Source organism: Pimephales promelas, chromosome 5 (genome assembly GCF_988280905.1).
Source record: "Pimephales promelas chromosome 5, fPimPro1.hap1.1, whole genome shotgun sequence".
In the NCBI taxonomy this organism is placed as follows: domain Eukaryota; kingdom Metazoa; phylum Chordata; class Actinopteri; order Cypriniformes; family Leuciscidae; genus Pimephales; species Pimephales promelas.
Window position 1 is genome coordinate 25,275,990 of NC_142773.1, and position 24,400 is coordinate 25,300,389.

At 37.1% G+C, this 24,400-nt stretch overlaps 1 protein-coding gene and 1 long non-coding RNA gene across 3 annotated transcripts; both read right to left on the bottom strand.

Moving 5' to 3' along the window:
* Positions 1-4,739: 4,739 nt before the first annotated feature.
* LOC120462913 (uncharacterized) lies at positions 4,740-17,058 on the bottom strand. Of its 2 annotated transcripts, XR_016168545.1 has the most exons (6): positions 16,919-17,058; positions 11,817-12,042; positions 8,995-9,087; positions 8,879-8,903; positions 8,726-8,789; positions 4,740-7,895 (listed from the first exon to the last, which is right to left on the bottom strand). It is a non-coding gene; the product is annotated as an uncharacterized LOC120462913 (long non-coding RNA). The 2 variants fall into 2 exon arrangements; XR_016168544.1 differs by lacking the exon at positions 8,995-9,087.
* A 902-nt stretch (positions 17,059-17,960) lies between these two features.
* Positions 17,961-22,423, bottom strand: LOC148981450 (enoyl-CoA delta isomerase 2-like). The gene is made up of 3 exons (XM_089131189.1): positions 22,212-22,423; positions 20,338-20,481; positions 17,961-18,762 (listed from the first exon to the last, which is right to left on the bottom strand). Exons 1-3 carry the CDS (start codon positions 22,371-22,373, stop codon positions 18,607-18,609), a joined length of 462 nt encoding a protein of 153 aa, XP_088987315.1. The 5' UTR covers positions 22,374-22,423; the 3' UTR covers positions 17,961-18,606.
* Positions 22,424-24,400: the final 1,977 nt, after the last annotated feature.

A 24,400-nucleotide genomic window follows, 5' to 3' on the forward strand; every position in this document is an offset into this window, starting at 1 on the left:
CATGAGACTTAGACCTCCATTTTTGCACTCAGGTCTAAGTCTCATGGCTCTCTATCAGAATCCAAAATTTTGAGAAGATTGGGGAAACTTAATTTTTTCGCCCCAAAAATAACAAAAAAAAAAAACGTAAGGGGTAACACTTTCGGTTTTTTTTCTGGTCGAAATTTTGAGTTTCGATATTTCAGCTCTGGAAGGGGCTAGAGCCTCCATTTTTGCACTCAGGTCTAAGTCTCATGGCCCTCTATCAGAATCCAGAGTTTTGAGAAGATTTGGGAAACTTAATTTTTCGGGTTCATAACTTGCTGTGACTTTATTTTATCGCAGTTCCAAGTTTACATATAAAGCCAGAATAGTTTTTTCACAGAAAAAACAAGCTTCCATAAATTTGACACTAATTTAAAATTGTGACACTAATTGGTGACCGTAGGATTGGGATCAGGTTGGACTAGTTCAATACAGCGCCTAGGGTCACAGAATTCGGGGCATCACCAACAAAATGTCAGAAGTGGCGAAACGCGATAAAAGTAAAGGTACGGTGCGGACCGGCCCATTTTGAGCACTGTCTCAAATCTCAAATGCAAATAAAGTCTCAAATACACACATACTGTAAACCACTGCACTGTTTTTAAACTGTCTCAGTGAAACCATAGATTGAGAAGATTGTCATTTAGGACAGAGCTAAAACTACAACCAAAAGCAAGAGCATTGCTAAAAACAATTAAGGTAAATTAATTTACATTCAGATAGAACATTTTGATTACGTAAAGTAAAGTAATGTTTAACGTATTAGATGATGCACAGATATCATTGATAAACCTTTTCATTTTATGGAGTCAGATGAAACGAGTTAATTGATAAGATTAAAGGTTTACATTTAATTGAAATTCACTTTGCCATGGAAGAGACGGAACACGCTTGAAACCTTCACCACGAATCGAAACCCGCCATTTGGAACGACTTCGCGGCCCCTTTTTACAAACTTTTATTCCAATACTATAGACATAACCAAATTGTTGTCGTTTAGGAATAAGATCGTGTGGGAGTCGCTATCTTTTAACTGTTAATTGTGCAGATCCACAAGAGTAACTCGTTGTTGTCTTATTAGTTGATGATCTGAATCAGGTGTGTTAAATAAAGGAGACAGAGCTGTGAAATGAAAACCACCGTACAAACCTGATTCGTTAACTTTCACTATTGGGCCCCAGAGCAAGACTTTGATTTATTCGCATGGATCACACAATAGTCTGATGACAGGCCGATAAGCGGCTGTGTTTCTCAGAAAGGTTGCCGTTTTGCCCTCTAAACCAGCCATGTGGGTTTGTAAGTTCACAAATGCAGTCTGACAATGGGCAGGATTTATTTATTCAGGACCGATCAGCTCCACAGCAGAGGAATCACAGCAAATATGTTTTCTTCTTGAGTTTTCCTTGCGTTTAGACTTTAGTTACTCGTATTGTAGCAGCTTTATTAAGTTGCATAAAAGAAAATGCACTTTAAAAAAATACATTTAAAGATGCTTTATATATATTTTTAGCAGCCTCTATTGTTGACATTTCAGATTGCAACCAATTTTTCCAAGAGCGCTCGAGGTCGAATGCAAGAGCGATCACTCATGGTACACGGCCACACTGAGACTTTACACACACCGGAGAAAGCATCACGAAACATGCTGGCAACTCAACAATTTGCATGCTTTTGAAAACACAAAGCAGCCTACTTTGATTGGTCATCGCAAATATTCTGACATTGATGAGCAGTGACAGATCAGTGAGACTCAGATGAACGCACTGAATTATCACGACTGAAGTGAACACAAATCTGTGTAGCCAACTCAATTACTAATTATTATTTTTACTAACCCCCCAAACTATAATTTTCATCCCTTTTGGGAGGGTCCAAATGTTTTCAGATTCTTTGAGCAACATGACATCATGACTTTTGCGTAAACATACACGCCGCTTTCGAGTCAGGTGGCGTGTCATCTCTACGCATTTTGAGCTATCTGCGTGTATCTGCGTGTATGCCTACGCCATTAACGTCCGCGTCATTCCACGTGTCTGTACACGCAGTCAAATCTCCAGTCATAAATGCCATTAACCCCAGTGACGGTTAAGTTTAGGGATGGGGTTGAGGTAAGTCGTATCTTGTTTTTACCTAGGAGGATGGTAAGGGAACAGTCATAAATGCCATTAACCCCAGTGACAGTTAGGTTTAGGGACGGGGTTGAGGTAAGTCATATATTTATATAACGTTATGTCAACGGCGTTTATAAACACGCTGAAAGGCGATTATGCATCTTTATACCATGGTCTGGGTGAATACTCGATTCTGATTGGCTGCAGGGTGTCCGTTAAAAAGTGATAGAGGACACCTAGTAAAGTAGTTCTGGTGAAACTGCCTGTTTACTATTCGAAATAAATAAATAAATGCACTGCCTACAACAGCTGTGCAGTCAAACGCTCTATCAAAACAAACATCTAACGTTAATGAGCGACTTATTTCTTTTAACATTTATGGAGAATATGGCAACTTTGGCGACTGGTATGCTGTAGGTGGACTCTCCGATGCTGGACTGGAGAGCAGGTCAAATAATGTCGGTGACAGGCCATCGATGCGAGAGCAGTCTGCGGGCGGCTCCGTCTCTCCGTGAGAGACGAAGCTGGAGCAACGTACTGTGTGCATCAAGTGCCCATCATGGGCAGCAGTAACGTTACCCAGCTTTTGTGGATCCTTCTGACTGGCCGACTTTTTCAAATTGCACTATAAATGGAAACGTTGAAATTAATTGTAAATAAAAAAAGCTAGAATGTAGCTAGGCAAATGACCCTCTCTTTGATCTGATTAATTTATTGCCCTATAGCGCAAATCGCTGGTGCTCAGAACTAATTGTTTGGGTTTTTTTTTTTCTGATTTTTGTTTGATTAATTGTTTTATGTGTAATAAAAAAATAACTATGCCTACCTGTGTTTCATGAAAAAAAAAAATGCATTTTTGAACCTAAGGGTTCTACAAGCTGAGCGGACTATAAATATCTCCGGTTCCTAAATAAACCGTCAGGCAAGTTATTATTTGTAAAAACTAGATTTAGCCTAATTAAAATATAAACTAATGTTTTAAAAATGTTTTATTTGGCAAGTGACCATGGTATAAGCGGGTTAATGCCCTCCGAGGTGTCCATTGTTAGGTTTTAATGGACTTCGTCCTCCGCTGCACGTCGGCCGGTTCACGCCTCGCCGTCGTCCATTAAAACCTGACAATGGACACCTCGTCGGGCATTAAACCTTACTGATAGCACGCCAAAAAATGGAAATACGAATTGGCGTGTCATACACACGCTACTTCATGAGATCAGTCTGCTTTGAGAAATGAAGTGATGTGCAGCATGAGTAAAATAGTGCTTTTGACATTGGGTTAATGTAAACCTGTTGTAGGAGAGCTGCAAAATAAAAACAGCCTAGTAGGCACTTTAAAAAACTAATGGAAATGTTGATAGTGCACAAATCATTTTTTGATGCTTATTCAAACCTACCTACCTAGATCACTCACATCAGCTAGAAACACCAAGGGTTCACTCTAAGCATGGAGTCTGCTTTTAGCTATTATGCCAACAGCCGCCACTGGAACCAGCTTCCAGAAGAGATCAGGTGAGCTCTTACGAGTAGTCACATTTAAATCCAGGCTCAAAACACATCTGTTTAGCTGTGCATTTTGCCACTGTTCGTCCGACTGTTACTGCGTACTACGTTTTATTTTTGATTCTAAATTGTTTTAATTATTTACTGTATTTTATTTTTATAATAATTTTTATTTTTCATGTTTTATTCTAAACTGTTCTAATTATTCTGATTACTTTTGATTATTTAATTTTTTCTATGTAAAGCACTTTGAATTGCCATTGTGTATGAAATATGCTATATAAATAAACTTGCCTTACCTACCTACCAGTATTAACTTTCACATGCAGTTACACATTAACCTACCTACCTACCTACCAGTATTAAATAAAAAAAAATATCAAACAACCCCTACAACCCCACATGTTTGAGAGGGTTTCAAGAAAGATCCTACTCACTCCTCCAAAAACAAACTCCAGCATATTCAGGTGTCAGACACGACTGGATCTTCAAACGGCACAGGGTTCTGTAGTCAGATGAGACTAAAAAAAGAGCTTTTTGGCAGTAAGCACACTAGATAGTTTGGTGGACATGAGGATAAAAAGTACCCCATGTGTACAATTTAATAAACCATTGGATCATTAATGTTGGGGATCTATTTTTCAGCAGGAGGTCCTGGACTTCTTATTCAGATACATGGCATTGTGGCATACATACATTGTGGATTCTATTAAATATCAACAGATAAAAAATCAAAACCTGACACCTTCTGCTAGAAATCTTATTATGGGCCATGGTTGGATCTGCCATCTGGACAACAATCCAAGACAAACATCAAAATCAACACAAAAATTTGTTAGGGAGCACAAAATGAAGCTTCTGCCATGACCGTCCCAGAACCCTATAGAAAATGAGTGGTCCGAACTGAAGAGAAGAAGCACAAACATGGATCTGGGAATCTGAAGGATCTGGAGAGTCTGTATGGAGGAATGGTCTCTGATCTCAGGTCAGGTGTTGTCCAAACACATCAGGCATTATAGCAGAAAACTCAGAGCAGTTATCTTGGCAAAAAGAGATTGCAAAAAGGTATTTAATAAAAGGGTATGAGTAATTGTGGCCAACGTGTTTTGGAGAAAAACATTTATTTTATAATGTGATCCCACATTACACATTAACAAACATACCTAGCAACCAGTATTAACTTTCACATAGTTACACATAAACCAACCTACCAGTATTAACTTTCACATGCAGTTACACATAAACCAACCTACCAGTATTAACTTTCACATACAGTTACACATTAACCAACCTACCAGTATTAACTTTCACATGCAGTTACACATTAACCAACCTACCTACCTACAAGTATTAACTTTCACATACAGTTACACATTAACCTACCTACCAGTATTAACTTTCACATGCAGTTACACATAAACCAACCTACCAGTATTAACTTTCACATACAGTTACACATTAACCAACCTACCAGTATTAACTTTCACATGCAGTTACACATTAACCAACCTACCTACCTACAAGTATTAACTTTCACATACAGTTACACATTAACCTACCTACCAGTATTAACTTTCACATGCAGTTACACATTAACCAACCTACCAGTATTAACTTTCACATGCAGTTACACATTAACCAACCTACCAGTATTAACTTTCACATGCAGTTACACATTAACCTACCTACCAGTATTAACTTTCACATGCAGTTACACATTAACCAACCTACCAGTATTGACTTTCACATACAGTTACACATTAACCTACCCACCTACCTACCAGTATTAACTTTCACATGCAGTTACACATTAACCAACCTACCAGTATTAACTTTCACATACAGTTACACATTAACCTACCTACCTACCTACCTACCAGTATTAACTTTCAAATACAGTTACACATTTACCTACCTACCAGAATTAACTTTCACATACAGTTACACATTAACCTACCTCCCTACAAGTACTAACTTTCACATGCAGTTACACATTAACCTACCTACCTACATTAACTTTCACATACAGTTACACATTAACCTACCTACCAGTATTAACTTTCACATGCAGTTACACATTAACCTACCTACCTATCAGTATTAACTTTCACATGCAGTTACACATTAACCTACCTACCTACCTACAAGTATTAACTTTCACATACAGTTACACATTAACCTACCTACCTACCAGTATTAACTTTCACATGCAGTTACACATTAACCTACCTACCTACCAGTATTAACTTTCACATGCAGTTACACATTAACCAACCTACCAGTATTAACTTTCACATGCAGTTACACATTAACCTACCTACCAGTATTAACTTTCACATGCAGTTACACATTAACCAACCTACCAGTATTAACTTTCACATACAGTTACACATTAACCTACCCACCTACCTACAAGTATTAACTTTCACATACAGTTACACATTAACCTACCTACCTACCTGCAAGTATTAACTTTCACATGCAGTTACACATTAACCTACCTACCAGTATTAACTTTCACTTACAGTTACACATTTACCTACCTATCAGTATTAACTTTCACATAGTTACACATAAACCAACCTATCAGTATTAACTTTCACATAGTTACACAAACCAACCTACCAGTATTAACTTTCACATAAAGTTACTCATTAACTTTCACATGCAGTTACACATTAACTTTCACATACAGTTACTCATTATCGTTCGCATGCTGTTACTCGTCATTTCACATGCAGGTACTCATCATTTTTCACAGGCAGGTACTCGTTAACTTTCACATGAAGCTACTCGTTAACTTTCGCTTGCAATTACTCAACAACTTTCTCACGCAGTTACCTATCGATTTTCACCAGCAGTTACACATTAGCTTTCACATGCAGTTACACATCAACTTTCACAAGCAGTTACTCGTCGCCTTTCGCATGCCGTTACTCATTAACTTCGCTTGCAAGTTACTCATTAACTTCACGTGCAGTTACTTATCATTTCACATGCAGCTACTCATAAACTTCGCTTACAAATTACTCATCAACTTTCAGATGCAGTTCCACATCAACTTTCTCATGCAGTTACACATAGACTTTCACATGCAGTTACCGGTTAACTTCGCTTGCAGTTACTCATTATCTTTCACATGCTTGCTACTCGTCTTTCACATGCAAGTACTCATATCTTTCACATGCAGCTACTCGTTACCTTTCGCATGCAGCTACTGGACATTTTCCGATGCAGTTACATATCGATTTTCACTGCAGTTACACATTAGCTTTCGCATGCAGTTACACATTAACTTTCACTGCAGTTACTCGTTGCCTTTCGCATGCAGCTACTCATTAACTTCGCTTGCAAGTTACTCATTAACTTCACGTACAGCTACTCACCATTTCACTGCAGTTACACGTTATCTTCGCTTGCAAGTTACTCATACTTTCACCTCAAGTTACTCGTACTTTCATATGCAGTTACACATTAATTATCACACGCAGTTACACATATGACTTTCGCAAGCATTTACTCAATAACTTTCACCAGCAGTTACACATTAACTTCCACTTGCAGCTACTCATAAACTTCATCTGCAGATACTCATTAACAGTAACATGCACTTTACTCATCGACTTTCACCTGTAGTTACACATAGACTTTCACTGCAGTTACACATCGACTTTCACAGCAGTTACTAAATAACTTTTACATGCAGTTACACATTAACTTTCACATGCAGTTACTCATTAACTTTCACATGCAGTTACACATTAACTCTCACATGCAGTTACACATTAACTCACATGTAGATACACATTAACTTTCACATGCAGTTACACGGTAACACTTTACAATAAGGTTCGTTAGTTAACATTAGTTAACTACATTAGTTAAATATGAACTAATAATGAATAGCACATATACAGCATTTGTTAATCTTTGTTAATGTTATTTTCAACATTAACTAATACTTGATTAAAATCTTGTTAACATTAGTTAATTCACCGTGAACTAACATGAACAAACAATGAACAGCTGTGTTTTCATGAACTAACATTAACAAAGATGAACAAATGCAGTAACAAATGTATTGCTCATGGTTAGTGCACGTTAGTAAATACATTAACTAATGAACCTTATTGTAAAGTGTTACCAGTTACACATTGTCGGTTAAAAACAAGAAAGTGGCTCGTAAAAACGTAGAGTGGCTGGTCGATTTAGAAATCCACAGTGGCCGCCGGTGGACAAAAGAGTTGATTTCCATCCCTGCTTGGTAATGTCAAGGTGTCATAACAAAGACATCTCAAACAATGTCATATTTGCATTAAAACTTTCATAACTGAGCAAAAGACACTTAATGACAGTTGTCACAAACATGCATAAACCTTCCTTCATATTCATAACATACATCATGTTAGTCTTATGCATACCCCTTCAAGTAACGCGTTACCAAAGAATGAATCTCAGACAGTTCATAAGAGAAACGTGTGCAGGATTCCGTGTTGCAAGAATGCTGTCTTGACGAAGCCTAACTTGCTTCATAAATGTAATATATTTTTTAATATTTAATTTATCAGTCAGAGCAGGAATCAAGGCTACAGTCGAATAAACAAAGCCAGCGGAGCGATTATCTCTGTCCATCTTGAGGAATGAAAACGGTTGAACCAAAGAACGTATAATGACAAGAAGTGAACGCTCCATTGCAACACAAGTATTTTGCAGTATTATCTTATATTAATGACCGTTAAAACAAAACTATGTAAAAAAAACTGTTCAAAGTGGCAATTAAAGTTATAGGATAACGGACACAGCGCATCAATGATCATCATGTTTGTAGCATGATCCAGGGGATTAAAACGTACAAAATATATTTCAGGCCTAAAGGAGTTGGTAACTAAATATAAGTAGTAAATGTGTAAAGTTGCATACAATGGAAATACCATAGACTGTAAAAAAAAAATGGACAAAGCGTCTGTGACATCACTCATAGACTTTCTGAAGAACAGGTTTATGGGGGGTATGGGCGGCGCCATATTAGAAAATCTTGAGAAATACAAAATACAAATGTTCAGAAATACAAATGTTTCAAGAAAGGATACAGAGATGCGTCGTGTCAGATCATGGCCAAGACGTCCAATTCCACTCGGCGCAGCCCGTTATCAGCTGTCAATCAAAGTTAACCGCCCTTATTTTTCATACATTTTATATCCAAATACGATCTAAACTAACGAGTTAGAAAAAAATTCACTCACCTCACAGTTGTCAGGCACTCAGAACCTATCAAAAATACAATAAAAGTCAAACTGTAAGTTATATGAATTGATGCTGTGAAAACGGACATTTTAATGTGAGGTCTATGGATATTCACCCCCTTTTGGGACCGGCCTCTAGCGGATTTTCGATGTATTGCAGTTTTTCCCACTTCCGCGTAGGCTTCATTTTTCAGATTAGAATTTTGCCGCTTGGGAAAAATTAGAAGAAAAAAACTACCTCAAAAAACTGTTATCTATGCTGTTGTCCAGTCCAGTAACTCCAGTTGGAATTTTCACCCCAAAATGGCGACCCCGCTCCTGAAGCACCACCTAGTGGCTTTTACCAAAAAAGCATCAGAGTTTTGCTTCTTGTTCTTCTATACTCTTTGGTTGAACTCTGACCAATAAGAGGATCGTTTTATACACGTGGCTTGCATAAACACATTTTGGTACGCTGCTTTGAAATGTTGCCTTGTGAAAGCAAACCGAACGAGTAAAAAATTAAATCCGTGCTTCAGAACTGTTGTGGAAAAATTTTAAGTTAGCTTGATTCTATAGTAATTATTAAGAGTTAATTATTAGAAGTTGATCAATGAATGATTTGATAGAAATAGATTTGTGTTGAGCAAAATGCATGAGTACAGCATGTGCTTTTTACGAGTCCTACGTGAGGAACATGCATGGGGAAACATATAGAAACAGGTGGAAAGAAGACCTTTGACCCCAGATGTCATCCTGACTAGGCCGGTCAGCAAGTGCTGACCTTTTTTTTGCAGCAGTGTAAGACTTCCTTATCAGGCGCTAACTTGTACAACTTGAAACCTTGAGTTTGAGTATAAAAGCTGTGTGGAGGGGGCAGACTGGATGTCACTCTCACCACAGCGTTACTTCTGAGTGTCAGACTGAACCTTCTTGCAAGAATAAAGTACTTCTTTTATTTCATTAATTTGACTCTGAGTGTCTCTTACGCAGTGATGATGTTGGAAAGGATTTTTGCCGTAACAGAACAAAGAAAATGACCTACAGGTATGAAAATACAGCCCTACACTGCAACCTATGGCATGAGTTGGGCTTTGCTAATCAGGTTTTCTGATAATCAAGTCATTTTGTGTGAAAAGACAATGGTCATGAAAACAGTAGACTTCCTTTTGGAAAAAAATACTTTTGGCATTTGGTTGGAAAGACGGTGCTCACAGAAGGCACATGCAAACTTTCTTTCTCAATTGGCTCATTTTGGCTTTCATGGGCTCTATAATAACATTTTCTACCTCATGAATTTTGCTGAATATGAAATGAATATCTTCATAAATGGATATTAAAGGCTTTAGCTGAACTTTGCCGCTGGAGTATAATAGAAACCCACATTTTGCTTGAGTCGAAAAATAACTCCTGGAAAATTAACCGTCGAGGTATAAAACGGTTAACGGTAAAGGTGCGTGGGAGAGAGCAGACCTTGCCTATATCAGAGCAACTCAAAATTTAGACCCAAAAAAAACGACAGTGGTAGCCCTGTCGTTTTGTTTTTTTGGGTGCAAAAAATAAGTTTCTCCAATCTTCTTGAAACTCTGGATTCTGATAGAGGGCCATGAGACTTAGACCTGAGTGCAAAAATGGAGGCTCTAGACCCTTCCTGAGCTGAGATATTGAGATCCCACGTAGCATACGCCATTATAAATATCTCAATATCTCAGCTCTGGAAGGGTCTAGAGCCTCCATTTTTGCACTCAGGTCTAAGTCTCATGGCCCTCTATCAGAATCCAGAGTTTCAAGAAGATCAGAGAAACTCAAAATTTCCACCCGCAAAAAAAAAAAACGACAGTGGTACCCCTGTAGTTTTTTTTTTTTTTTTTGGTGCAAAAATTAAGTTTCTTCAATCTTCTCAAAACTCTGGATTCTGATAGAGGGCCATGAGACTTAGACCTGAGTGCAAAAATGGAGGCTCTAGACCCTTCCAGAGCTGAGATATCGAAACTCAAAATTTCGACCCGAAAAAAAAACAACAGGGTACCACTGTCGTTTTTTTTTTTTTTTGCGGGTGGAAATTTTGAGTTTCTCTGATCTTCTTGAAACTCTGGATTCTGATAGAGGGCCATGGGACTTAGACCTGAGTGCAAAAATGGAGGCTCTAGACCCTTCCAGAGCTGAGATATTGAGATCTCACGTAGCATTTATGCCATTATAAATATCTCAATATCTCAGCTCTAGAAGGGTCTAGAGCCTCCATTTTTGCACTCAGGTCTAAGTCCCATGGCCCTCTATCAGAATCCAGAGTTTCAAGAAGATCAGAGAAACTCAAAATTTTGACCCCCCCCCAAAAAAAACGACAGTGGTACCCCTGTAGTTTTTTTTTTTTTTTGGTGCAAAAACTAAGTTTCTCCAATCTTCTTGAAACTCTGGATTTTGATAGAGGGCCATGAGACTTAGACCTGAGTGCAAAAATGGAGGCTCTAGACCCTTCCAGAGCTGAGATTTTGGGGGTCTCCTGAGTGCGGGAAAATAGTTTTTATCACGACAGAAACTTTAATTAAAATGTCTATCAAAAATACTACCCGAATGCCCATTCAATAGATTGCTGGTGGGATCGCATCCAATTGCAGCATATTGAATGAACTGCGGAAAAACTTTTAAAAAATATAGTGGGTTATTGGACAAATAGTGGGTTTGTGGGACGGGGGCATGGCCCGGGAGTGGTAAAGGGACGTTTTGTAAATATAGTGGGTTATTGGACAAATAGTGGGTTTGTGGGACGGGGCCGTGTCCGGGGACCAGTCAGTGGGTGGGGGGCCGGTCGCCCTGACGAAGCGGTGGTCGGTTGGAGACCTCCATTCCACGCTCATTCACGGCATCATCAAGCTATGCCTTTGTTTAGAATAAGCGACTTCTAGTGGCGAAAATTACATACTGCGACTTTAATACAGAATCAAGAATTAACACCAACCTCTTTGTTCTTCGGTATGTTTCATTCTGCAGTGTTCTGGATCTCATGTTCTCAGTGTCCTTCAATAAACTCTGTGTTTGTGTTAGCTCTTCCTGATGGTTTGATGCTCGTCTTAACTTGTAGCTGAGGGGAATATTCCAGCGTTTATTGGTGAACTGCAGTGGGAGGAGCTTCACTGAAGGAGGAGTTTCACTGGAGGAGGAGGAGCATCACTGAAGGAGGAGATCTGGCAAAATCAATAAGAAAACACATACTGAGTTTGTTTTTATACTAATTTAAACATTTTAAATGTTTATGCCCACCTTTTCTATCTAGTAAAGTAACTTTTAAGTTAATTAATCTCAAAGGTCTGATTTCACAGACAGGGCTTGGATTAAGCCAGGAATAGGCCTTTGTTCAATTAGGGCATTTAAGTAGCTTTTGGGCTAGGGGTGTAACGATACCCTCATGTTAGGATTCGATATACATCATAATAGTAAACTCCGAATATCGAATGATATTGCGATATTGCAAGACATATGGTAAAAGGTAAACAAAGAAATTACTGTTGACTAAAATGCTAAATTTGGTATTACATTGGGAGTGGAAATGAAAAGGTTTGGACTTGGTGCTGGGAAACCAATGCACAGGACCACAGACACCGGAATAAAAAGAATTCATGATTCTGAAGCTGAAAATAATACAGAATTATATTTAGATGAATATGCTTGCAATTTTATTGGTAACATAGGACATTTGGCATTATCAGGACTGACAAATATCCCCTCATTGCTTTATTATGCTCAACATAATACAGTAGTTTAATGTAGTACCACCGACACTAAAACTCTATAAACTTGAATTTTTTTGCATACAGTAATTTTCATTTTGGGTGAACTACACTCAACACCGATTTTTACTATCCGCGCAATGCCCTGAACACGCACTAAATGTACACTATCTTGAATACCGCATTGGAGCGTATCCCATCATGCATTAGGTGCGGGAATTCACATGCACTGAAATCACAAGATGATGAGGAAAACATTCCACTGGAAGTTAAATGAACTACATTTTACATGTAATTTGGTAGAAAAACACATTGTTAAAGTGTCATTATAATGTTGCAAAGATGAGTATGGTATGTGTATTTTGTACATTTGCAGCTGCTTTTTAAAATCACTTAATTAAAAGCACCATATTTTTTAATTATGCCTTTTGTTACATTGGGACTACTAACCAGACATTGTTGATTTTAAAATGCAAAGAATTGAAAATTTAAATAAAGCTCTGTAAACACTTGCATTTTTGTGTCACTATGTGTGTCCCATTGGGTAATCAAAAGTTCTAGTCATCACACTTGAACACTTGGGCTAAACGCAGGAAATACCTACATCGTGCAAGTACACAAGTGCAAAGACCGCAAGTGTGGTCCTTCCACAAAAAAAAACATTACTAATGTCAAATGTTACAGACTGTATACTGAAAGAATAAAAGTGGTCTAATGTTAAAATATTATTTCTCAATGAAATGATACAGTAAAATTGCAGGAACATAAAGACTAATGAAACCCATCTTTATCAAACATTGTAATTCGCCGATATGAATAGTTAATTTTCTGTTATGTTCCACATCTAGAAAGGAGCAGACGTCGTTTCTGGTGCAACACATGTTATATAGGGGCTTTGCATGCAATCCTGCAAGACAGATTTAACAGTACACAGTCAATCATCAGTGGAGCATCTCAATTTGGTGTGTTATCTGCTCGTCTCTGCATTAACTGCTATATTGTGCACGTTCTCACATTCAGTATGACATTTAATAATTGCTCATTATAACATTCCCTGTTGCTCACTAACCTAAATTAACATTCACTTCAGTTTGCAAATCAAACATGTGAACATACAGTATATCTCACCCCATATCAAAAATAACAAATAACCCTTGTTAAACTTAATTTGAACCTATACATTTCCCTTTGTCTGTTAAACACTTTCCAAAGTACATACATTCTCTTTCTCAGCATCTGCCTGAAAATGCGTTTCGAGATCGCCCAATATTCCCGGGATTCGGCTTTTGCGTTGTACAGTCGTCATTCACCATGTTTACTGTGGCGAGCGGGACAAGTGAGAGCTGTGTGGAGAACGACGCGAGGCCGGTGGCGTGATTACCGATGAGCGGCAACTGAGACTTAAGTTACTGGTCTTGTATCTCTCACGGAGGAGCGGGAATTTTCTTAGCAATGTTAAAACCCACATCAACCGATCACTTGTTTAGCGTTCATGTAAACACTACATTCAGATTCAGCAATCAGAATGAATTCAGTTAGATTAAAACAAAAGCTGTAACTACAGAAAGCAAAAGCTGAATCCCGGACATCGATGGCCGGACATATCCGGGAAAAAGAGGATGGTAACACCTAAAGCTATAACTCAGCTTTCTCCACAGGACAACAGCCTGCTAGCTTAGCTTCCAAAAAAGATGTGTAATGCCAATCCTACATAATGCATCCGTCTGCGTATTCAGTACCTTCGTCCATATTTTCAAAACAATTCTGCGGTGAAATCAGACGCACTGGCACTGATCTGTGATAGGTCTGTTAGCACATTAGGTCCAACCCCCTATGGGTGGGTTTGAAAGGGTGAGATCTTGTGCTTGTAATTTTTCCAGAAATCCCCCTCTCTTATACTTCCTCCTACTATGACATAAAATGACGAATTTTGAGCCTTTGTAGGAGGAAGTGAAAAAGGTCAATAGCAGATTTCTCTCGTCTCAGGGGAAAATGAGAAAGTGTTGCACGACCATTCAATAGTATAGAGGGGTTTCACCTAGTGTTGTCAAAAAACTCGGTACTTCGGTACCAAGTCGGTACTAAAAAAAAAAAATGTTACGGTACCAGCTTTTCTAGGTACCGAGTACCAGGTTAATCCAGTTCTGTTCTAGACGCGATGTCTGAAACGTGCACAGTTGCGTCCTCTTCATAACGCTGATATGGCTCTCTCTCTCTGAATCCACTTGTTGAAACGAAAGGAGGAAAGAGCCACATATGGAAATATTTTGGATTAGGCTAATGTCACGTTGCCATAAAAGGGCGATTACATGCAAATTCGCAATTTCAAATATAGGCGCGATTCAAGCGCGCTCCTAATAAAAACTCGTTGGCGTTGCATAGCAACGACAGACGCCGCGTGAGAGCAAGCGCTTTGGAAAGAATAAGCACGCGCAAAAATATAATGAAAAAACACGCGCGACATGTGAACGGCCTCTAAAGTGCTTTTTCGGGGTAGTTTTACGAGTACATGAGCACAGTAGTATCTACCCGACACCAGAGTACTATGGTATTAGTATTGTCATTTAATGTCAATGCCAGTTCTAGGCATATTCTTGCCTTTATAACTCAGCAGGTTTAAAAAGCCTTTTTAAAATTAAATATGAATGCAGTTTTAGATTATTAAAAGGACAGTCAAGTCAAATAAAACATGTTTTATGGTAATGCTACAAAGATACCATTCATAAACATTACTTAGTTATCAACACATTGAGTGAACAATATATTTTTACAACATTAATTAATGTTTGAAAATGTTATTTATTACAAACACCTGATTGTTCATGTTTGTTCACTTAATTCATTGTGCATTAAATAAATAATGGATTGAAACTTTACAAACAACTTTAAAAATGTGTTAGTGTATACTATTGTTTATTTTAGGTCATTTTATCTAATCTTTTTCTAAAGTGTTTATAATACAAATGTACAGTTTCCATACTTGTAACCGTGATAAACACTTAAATATATGTAAATTTAAACTAAGCTTTGGTACCGAAATTGGTACCGAGAACCGTGAATTTTAACTGGTATTGGTACCGAATACTGAAATTTTGGTACCGTGACAACACTAGTTTCACCGACGTCACGTTCTGGGCGGTAACCCGGATGCGCGGCCATTTTGGAGGTACTCGGTGTAAACAACTGAATGGAGCACAATGGAGTATTGTGCGCTTTGGATACTTTAAGTGAATTATAGCCATGTCTAAACAACTGAAAAGCTCACCAAAACGCGTCCAAGATGCAAAGGCATATAGGGAAGGACTTGGGCCACAAGAAAAGGCGCGATATTTTGAGAAATTACGATTTACTGGCGGTGCAGATCCCTACGAGTTAGCTCCCTCTTCTTAGATCCATGACAACCCGGTGATTCTTCCTTCAGTTGCATATCCTGATATATTGAATTGTGCACCTTTTCTGTAATTGTGAAATGTTCTTTAAATATTTTTGGCATTTGTTTTTTAGTTGGTGATATTTTTGTAAAGCTATTTTGACAAATAAAAGTTATACTCAAGTTACATACAAAATTGTGTTTACAGTTAGTGTATTGCACTATATTACACTGTATAATTTATAGTAGTGTAAAGTGTAAGTGTCCTGATAAAAGTCTTTTTTCTTTAATAAATCTGTGTTCTGTTGTGCTTTGCCAACCACAAGCGCATCCTTTCCTCTGATAACTTCTGGCATTCCTCTCCTTGGTTTTTAATAAATTTTGGAAGTCGATAATATTCCAAATGTTTTTCTCGGTTTTTCCTATTGGTACAACCTGAAACACGGCAATAATTAAACATTTTCCTTGACGACGTTCGAGATATAGCTCAGTGCCTATGCTTATTGTGATGCGGAGTGCCTCCAAAATGGCCGACTTCCAGTTTGATGACGCGTCGTGAAACCACTGGGTTTCTACAATGGAAAGATTAATGCAAATGGGTGGAGTTGCCCTTTAACTCTAATGTCCCGCAGCATGCAACTTGCGCAAAATGACGGACACCCGCGAACTCCACGTGTGTTACTGAACTCGCGTCACTTAAACTATTATTTTACCTATCAATATCACACAACCTCTAAATAACAGTACTGTGCATACTGTCTTTCTATCTCCATTGCATAATACCAATTATCGTTTCACATACGAAGTTTCATTGCCGCATTGTTTCTGATCACGCTCTATCCACGGGTGATAACAATTTCGTGCTCAAAACTTACGTTACTTAACATAAATCCTAAATACTCAAATACTAAACATCACTGTTCGTGGACCCATTTGACTTATAATAGACACAAGTAATCTTACCTGCAAAAAAGATAAGTAGCAAATCAGTCAATCATCAGTGGAGCATAGTTGCACGTGGCCGCCATTTTGGATTTCTGATCCAAGAGTGTGTGCGGCCGGTCGGACACTTCCGGTTTCGCTTACAGGACTCATCTCTTCACCACGCCGGAGAAAGACGAAAATGATCTCATGTAGTTGTTTATAGAATCAACTATATCATTTAAAATACTACTGGGATATATATTACAATGGGCAATATGACATTCTTCTCTTAGATGAAAACAATTAGAGTTATATTTAAAACAATATCCTGGACCTTCCAAGCTGGCTGTAAATGGTTGCTTCTGTTTTGAAAGTCCATAAAAGTGCATATCCATGATAGAAGTGCATCTATCCATGACATTTTACTCATTTAGGCTGCTTCATTAAAAACGTGACATTTAGACGTTTTCTTCGGTGTGGATCAAATGAATCCTTTTCACCTTGAAAATAATAAATGTTTTGTTTTTGTTTTTTGCATTTTAAATAATAGACCAATTCTCAGTCATCATCAATAAAACAAAATACCATTTTTCTCGGTTTAATGAAAACCAATAGGTCGTTATAAGTTTCAGTTGTTTCACGTTTGAGGGGGTTAAACCATGACGTTTTCCAAAGTGGACCAACGTTACGTGATTATTTCACGTCTTGTTGTGATACCGGGTTGTAATACGCATGGGATAGGTTAGTAGTGGTGCGGGTGCGTGTGTATTACACACAATAAAGTGCGCATCAAATCACGCGTAAAACAATCATATGCACGTAAAAACTAAGTTTCGCGTTTAAATTGCACGATAAACACAACGCGTGCTATAGAGACGCATTTAATATAAAAACAGACATTTCATGACGGTTATTTTACAGGTGTGTCTAGCGAGCCACATACTTTTTTGAATTTAAATGTCTTTGAGAGCTTTTTCAGGCGGCGGCGCGGGCCATATATTTTTGCTGGCGGGCCAGTTTTGGATGTATTTGAGTTGATATTACTTGCCAAGCTCTGATTTCTGAGAGATGCACGCATAGACGGATTTGTGCTCGTTTTTATTTGGACTCTCACTCATTCACAAACTAATTTTTGCATAGAGATTAGATAAGGTATTTGGAACTACTCCAGTAAAAAAAAAAAAAAAAAAAAATCTGAAGGATGACCCACCATAGACTGTAAGTGACCCACCCACATTTTTTTTTTGCTTCCGACGCCCATGCATACAATATACTTATTATTCACATAATTCAGGTGCATTGTAATTGCAATTAAAGTACCTACATTAAATTAACATTACACTAAACCCTTTTCATTAGCAATAAATGTGTGGAAAAAAAAACAAACAATTAATACCTTTTTATAAATCCATGGTTTTGTATTTAATGATGGCACATAGCAGGCCACGTAATATAAAGTGTGACTATTTTTACAAATGCATTCACATTAGTAAGGCACTGACTGTTACAACCTACTAAGAGCACATCCGGTGGTACAGAAAATGAAGTACTGTATATTACATGTTTTTAAGTTAAAGTGATATGACAGGAATTCATAAAAATGTCTTATAAAAATGTCATCCAATAATTTTGGACAACACACACTGTTTAGATTAGTTGGCTAGTCTTTATGTTGTATGTCAGATTAACAGCAGAATCTCCTGGATAGGCTGTGTGTGTTCCTCTCCTCAAAGTTTTGACTTGGCCTGGAAGAAGGCCATGATGGCCTGCATGCATTCATCTGAGAGCCAGCGCTCCACCAGCCTCTCCACTTCTGCGTCGTTCACGGCGTAAAGTTTGTCTTTCTCCACTCCGCGGATCAGCTGCTTCGACAGAGCCAGAGACTGAAGGGGTGCGAGAACAGGACCATGATGAGCGCAGACATGTGACTGCAGTGTTTTACAATTCAAGTGAAATGTATTGCCTTTTTGATCAAATTTAATTTAGATCCAGCATGATCATTTTACCTGAGAATGATAGTCTTTTTTTTTAACAACAGATCTAAAGGCACACCAATCTACTCCCATAGTGTATGATTGGAGAAAATATATATGTTTGTATTGGACATTGATGGAGCAACAGATTTTGTGCGAAATGTTTCATTGGTCTCTTGTCTAGTTTTGTCCCCGTTCCTTCCCACTGTTTGTCAAGTCAAGTCCAGGTTTATGTTGATTTACACTGATTGCAGTTTTGTTGCTCCAAAAACAGATTTTGTGTGAAATGTTTCATTGGTCTCTTGTCTAGTATTGTCCCTGTTAGCACTGTTTGGTGGGTTTAAGTCCAGGTTTATGTTCATGTTCATGTTGATTTCATGTTAAAAGTTTAGTTCAAGTCAAGTTTGTATTTAATAAAACTGCAACTCACCTCACTGTACTTTTGTGACAAGTATGTTCATTTTAAAAAATACAAAAACAATTTTTTTTTTAAAGGTGAAGATTCTGAAAGCGTTGAAGGAGATCCTATAATTTAATATACATTTACAGTGGTAACAAATAAGTATATTTTATTATATGATTATATAATATTTTATCATTTTATAATAATTTGACATATGCCATCTGAATCTAACCATGTCAACACATGGAAAGTCAGCCAGCTGCTTATTATTATTAATTAATGTGCCTTTTACCCCAAATACCACACTTTACATATTCGTCCGTTATTGAAAAACTGCATCTTTAATAATTACCTTGAACAAAACTAAAACATAATTAATAAGACCTTTGCTTCTAAACATATTCAATGATTTTATTGATTCTTCAAAAACATCAAATATTAGATTACATGAGCACAGAATCACCTTTGCACTGTGGTCCGTGATCACATCAAGGATCAGACAAATGTCCACTTAATTGTGACAGATGTACAATTAATGATCTCAGGCAATAACTGGCAATGAATGCGACTACACTGATTCTGAATATATAGCATGTGGTAGATATTACACGAATGATTATTTTGCATGGAATAGAAAAATCAAAAGATAAGGCTGTTAATATGTTGGTCGAATATGTTTGGTCGAGTATGTTTGGTCGACTCATGTCTTTTGGATGAGTCGTAGTTTGAACATACACTTTGTAAATGGGAGTGTGATCGATTACTTCATCATATCCAGTGAACTATGTTAGCGATTTTGAGATTCTACAGGTGGATATTTCTGATCACGTCCCATTATTGTATACTATGAGAGCAAAAAGGGTTGATTCAAGGATTAAAATGAAGGATGACAATCTGGCTAGACCCTGGATAAGATTTAAATGGGGAATTGATATCTTATTTATTGGAAAGCAGATGTTTTGGGAAGTGCTGGGGCAGGTTTTTGTGCCTTCTAGTGGTTTAAAGGAGAATAAAATCAAAGACTGGTGCTCCTTTATCCCCGTTGTACCTTATATCACATATCCAGCAGTCTGAGCACTTACGTTCTTGGGCAGTTTGGCGTAAGCCTTCAGTCTGGTCCACACTTCGCTCTGGAAGGAGCTTTCAGGAAAGACCTCAGTCACCAGACCCACTTCACAGGCCTGTGTGGCCGTCAGCTTCTTATTAAACAACAGCATCTCACTAGCCTGGAGAGAAAGGACACAGAGGAGTCATACAGAAAACTGTGTCCCAAATCACTCACTTGTTACTAATCCCTATATAGTGCATGGAAGTTGAGTGCATTATCCTAACTGTAGCTTACTTTAGAAACGGATAAGAGTCATAGTGATTTTAGTTTGTAATTATGCACGTCTCCATTCCAGATGTATGTATTGAATTCATTTTTAGTATCTTTAACTTTCCTGTCCAAGCACCTTTTAAGACATATAATAAGACATTATAATAAGAATTTTGTGACTTTTCCCTCAGTATAATTGGGTATGGACAACAGGTAGGCAGCAACGTTGACAGCTATTCATCAAGTCATCGCTAAATTAGACAGTCATGCTAAAAGTGTGTTGTTTTATTAGGGCTTTGTGTCAGGTGAAAAAAAAAATTAATTAACGAGTGAAATCTTGTATTATTCCTGAGATCGTTTTGACGGGATACGATTCCAAAAAACTTTGAATCGAATAAATAAACCTGGAAACACCCATAAGTATTAGTATTTTAATTTTACAGTTGTGGAATAAAATAAAATTATTATTAAAAAAATATATTATATTTACACACACACACACACACACACACACACACAGGTGAAACTCGAAAAATTAGAATATTGTGCAAAAGTTGATTTATTTCAGTAATTCAACTTAAAAGGTGAAACTAATATATTTTATAGACTCATTACATGCAAAGTGAGATATTTCAAGCCTTTATTTGTTATAATGTTGATGATTATGGCTAACAGCTTAATGTCAAAATTAGAATTCTGTGAAAAGGTTTTCATATCTGTAAGCCATAATCATCAAATTATAACAAATAAAGGCTTGAAATATCTAAATTTGCACGTAATGAGTATATATAATATGTAATATATTAGTTTCACCTTTTAAGTTGAATTACTGAAATAAATCAACTTTTGCACAATATTCTAATTTTTCCTAGTTCTAGTTTTACCTGTGTATATATATATATATATATATATATATATTACAATTAAAAGATAAAATACACAAATATTTCTTATTTTGTTTATTTTATTTAGTAATATTATAGTCATATGAATCATAACATATTTGTGGGGATATTTTAATCTAGCTAGCCTCATGCCCTATTCACTTTTTCACCATTCGTGGACAAACGTGGGCACAGAGGTCTCAGGTGAGATCCAGTTTTTTATTTTTTATCACTGTCAAATGAGAGTTTCAGTGCAGCTTCAAAGGGCTTTAAACGGCACCAGGCGATGAAAAAGGGTCTTATCTAGCGAAACGAGCGGTCATTTAAAAAATAAATAAAAAGGTTTAAGTTTTATAAGCTCAAATGCTCGCCTTGCTTTGCTCTGTTCGTGACTCTCCTGTTCAAACCTGTTCATCAAAATCTTTTTTTCGAGTCATGACTCGAAGGGTCCTTGATAAGACCCTCATTCATCGTCTGGTGTCGTTTAAAGCCCTTTGAACAGTTTGCACTGAAACTGTCTTTTGGACCTTGAACCGTTTGCTTCCCACTGAAGTCCATTATATGGAGAAAAATCCTGGAATATTTTCATCAAAAACCTTAATTTATTATCGACTGAAGAAAGGAAGTCGTGGATATCTTGGAAGACATGGGGGTGAGTAAATTATCAGCAAAAGTTTTTTTTTTTTTTTTTAAAGTGAACTACTCCTTTAAGCTATGTCAATCAAGAGCAGGACTTTATTGGTCAGTTTCTCACCTGTTTAAACAGCGCATAGATCTTCAGTTTGACTTGATTCCCTGGATCTTCCTTCAAAGTGCCCAGTTTTTCTTTGGCCCTGTTGAAATCTTCCACTGAAGCTGCCATAACTGAAGCGGTGCTGTGCAACTGAACACACGGTATCAATGCAGCTCTGGACATACATAATAAACAGAGCACAGTCTGATCAAAACACAGCCAGAGCTACACTTCCGGGTCCAATATGAATGCGCGCACACTATCAGTGTGTGCGTGCGCGCGCTTGTGTGTGAAGTGTGTGAGAGGTGAAGATGTGACACAAAGGTCAGAGGGAACACAAGGTACAGGACAATTTCTATGGCAAAAAAAACACAAGATGATTTACACAGTTATGTCCACAACAATGATATAAGTAACGTTACATCAGCAGATTATAAAAATAAAAGCATGCGGTTTACTTCAGACATTACTCGGATCAAAATACAATTTCAATAGAAAATAACCAGTCCACAGCAACTAATTTACGGTTTAGTAGCAATTCGATCTATGAATGCAGTCTTTTACAATTAATTATATGATAGGCTACTGACTCACCAGGTAAAATATTCCTCTTCGGTCGTCTTCTTAGTGCATCAAAATAATCAAACCTCAACTTTTTCATTCTTTTTTCAAAGATTTTCAGGCTATGTTTACACGGAAACGATTCTGAAGAGAAAACGCAAAAGTGGTGTTGCTGCGTTATCCTTTTTTATTCTTCGTTTACAGGAGCGTTTTGGGTGGGAAATCCGCATGAACATGGTGACGCAAAAGTGTGTGAAATTCAATGTAGGGGAGATCACTAATTGTGTATAAATTAAATTATCTTTATTTAACCTGTGTTATATTATGTCCTGAAATTATTTTGGATAATTTTAACCCAAAAAAGTTTTAAAGTGGATCTTTAAATTCTAGAAAAATTGAGAGTAATTCCCTTCATGGGGAAATTAATGAAATTACAGTAATTAATCACTTATTAATGCATTGCACCGAACACTGATTATACAACAGTAAAACCAGACACTGTTAAAGCTTTAAGGCCAATGTGATTTTTCTTAATCAAGAGCATGAAAGGATCAAATGATTTTGTGTTAGGCTATGTGTGGAGGAACACCTTTTAAAGTCACCAAAAAAACTGACAATTCTTACTTATTTTATTTATTTATTGGAATAATGCAGTATCAGCGCAAATCATTATACACTTTTTTATTTTTGTATTAATTTGCCCTTGCAATCTTAAACCAAAATAACTTGCAGCAATAGCAAACCATAAAGATCCAATGATAAAAATCAATTCCTGATGTCCCGCCCTACATTTTATTCCTGTTCTAAAAGCTGATTCACTCAGATAAAAATCACAAACGGGAAGAAAAGCTGCATGTCACTGCATGCATTCATTAAATTGTTCTATGCAGGCCAGTTATATTAAGTTATCAAATTAATTAAATTGAAAATAACTACATTGAACCATAAGACAATGATAACATTAAGAATTGTCACACAATGCCAATGTGAAATCTCTGATTCAAGAAAACTCTTATAGGTTAACACACAGGTGTCATAAATGGAGCAATGGCATCATCTAGTGTTCATTTTTAAGTACACATCTGATTAAAAGAACAGAACTGTAGAATACAATAAAGACAATAGGTGTCACTATGTACTTAGATATGTCTGGGAGGATGATCTTGCTGTAGGCCCTCTGCTGGAGGCTTCTGTCACTGTCTTCACTTCAGCAGTCCTGCAGATTTACTGAGGAATTAGTCCAAACCACTGATGCATGATGACACTTTAGAGATCTGTTGATCTGTACAAGACTTTATGAATGTGTTTTACACATGGAAGCATGTACACATACAGCATATCATGAAATACAGATGCGTATATTATAGACTAATGATTTAAGTAAATACAAACAAAGCATATCTTTGATATTTTTGTACAAAACAATGCAATGCAAAATGGGTATGAATAAATAATGAATTTAAAACAGCAACACAGTTTCTCCTTTATTTACACTTCTACATGTGTGCATCTATACTGGTACTTATTTAACTAAAATGAGCAAGAGGTTTATCATGAATCACACTTTCAAGGAAAGCAAAAGGTTACGCATGGGGAAAAAATAAATTATAGAAATGATTAATTCTCTCTGTCTCTTGTAGTGTCTTTTC

Bases quoted from the DNA above. Each gene is read 5' to 3' on its own strand.
- LOC148981450 (XM_089131189.1), bottom strand. From the start codon at position 22,373: ATGTCCAGAGCTGCATTGATACCGTGTGTTCAGTTGCACAGCACCGCT. The intron at 20,482-22,211 runs GTGAGAAACTGA...CTTTCTCTCCAG, and splicing joins TCTATGCGCTGTTTAAACAG to GCTAGTGAGATGCTGTTGTT. The intron at 18,763-20,337 runs GTAAGTGCTCAG...GCACCCCTTCAG, and splicing joins ACGCCAAACTGCCCAAGAAC to TCTCTGGCTCTGTCGAAGCA.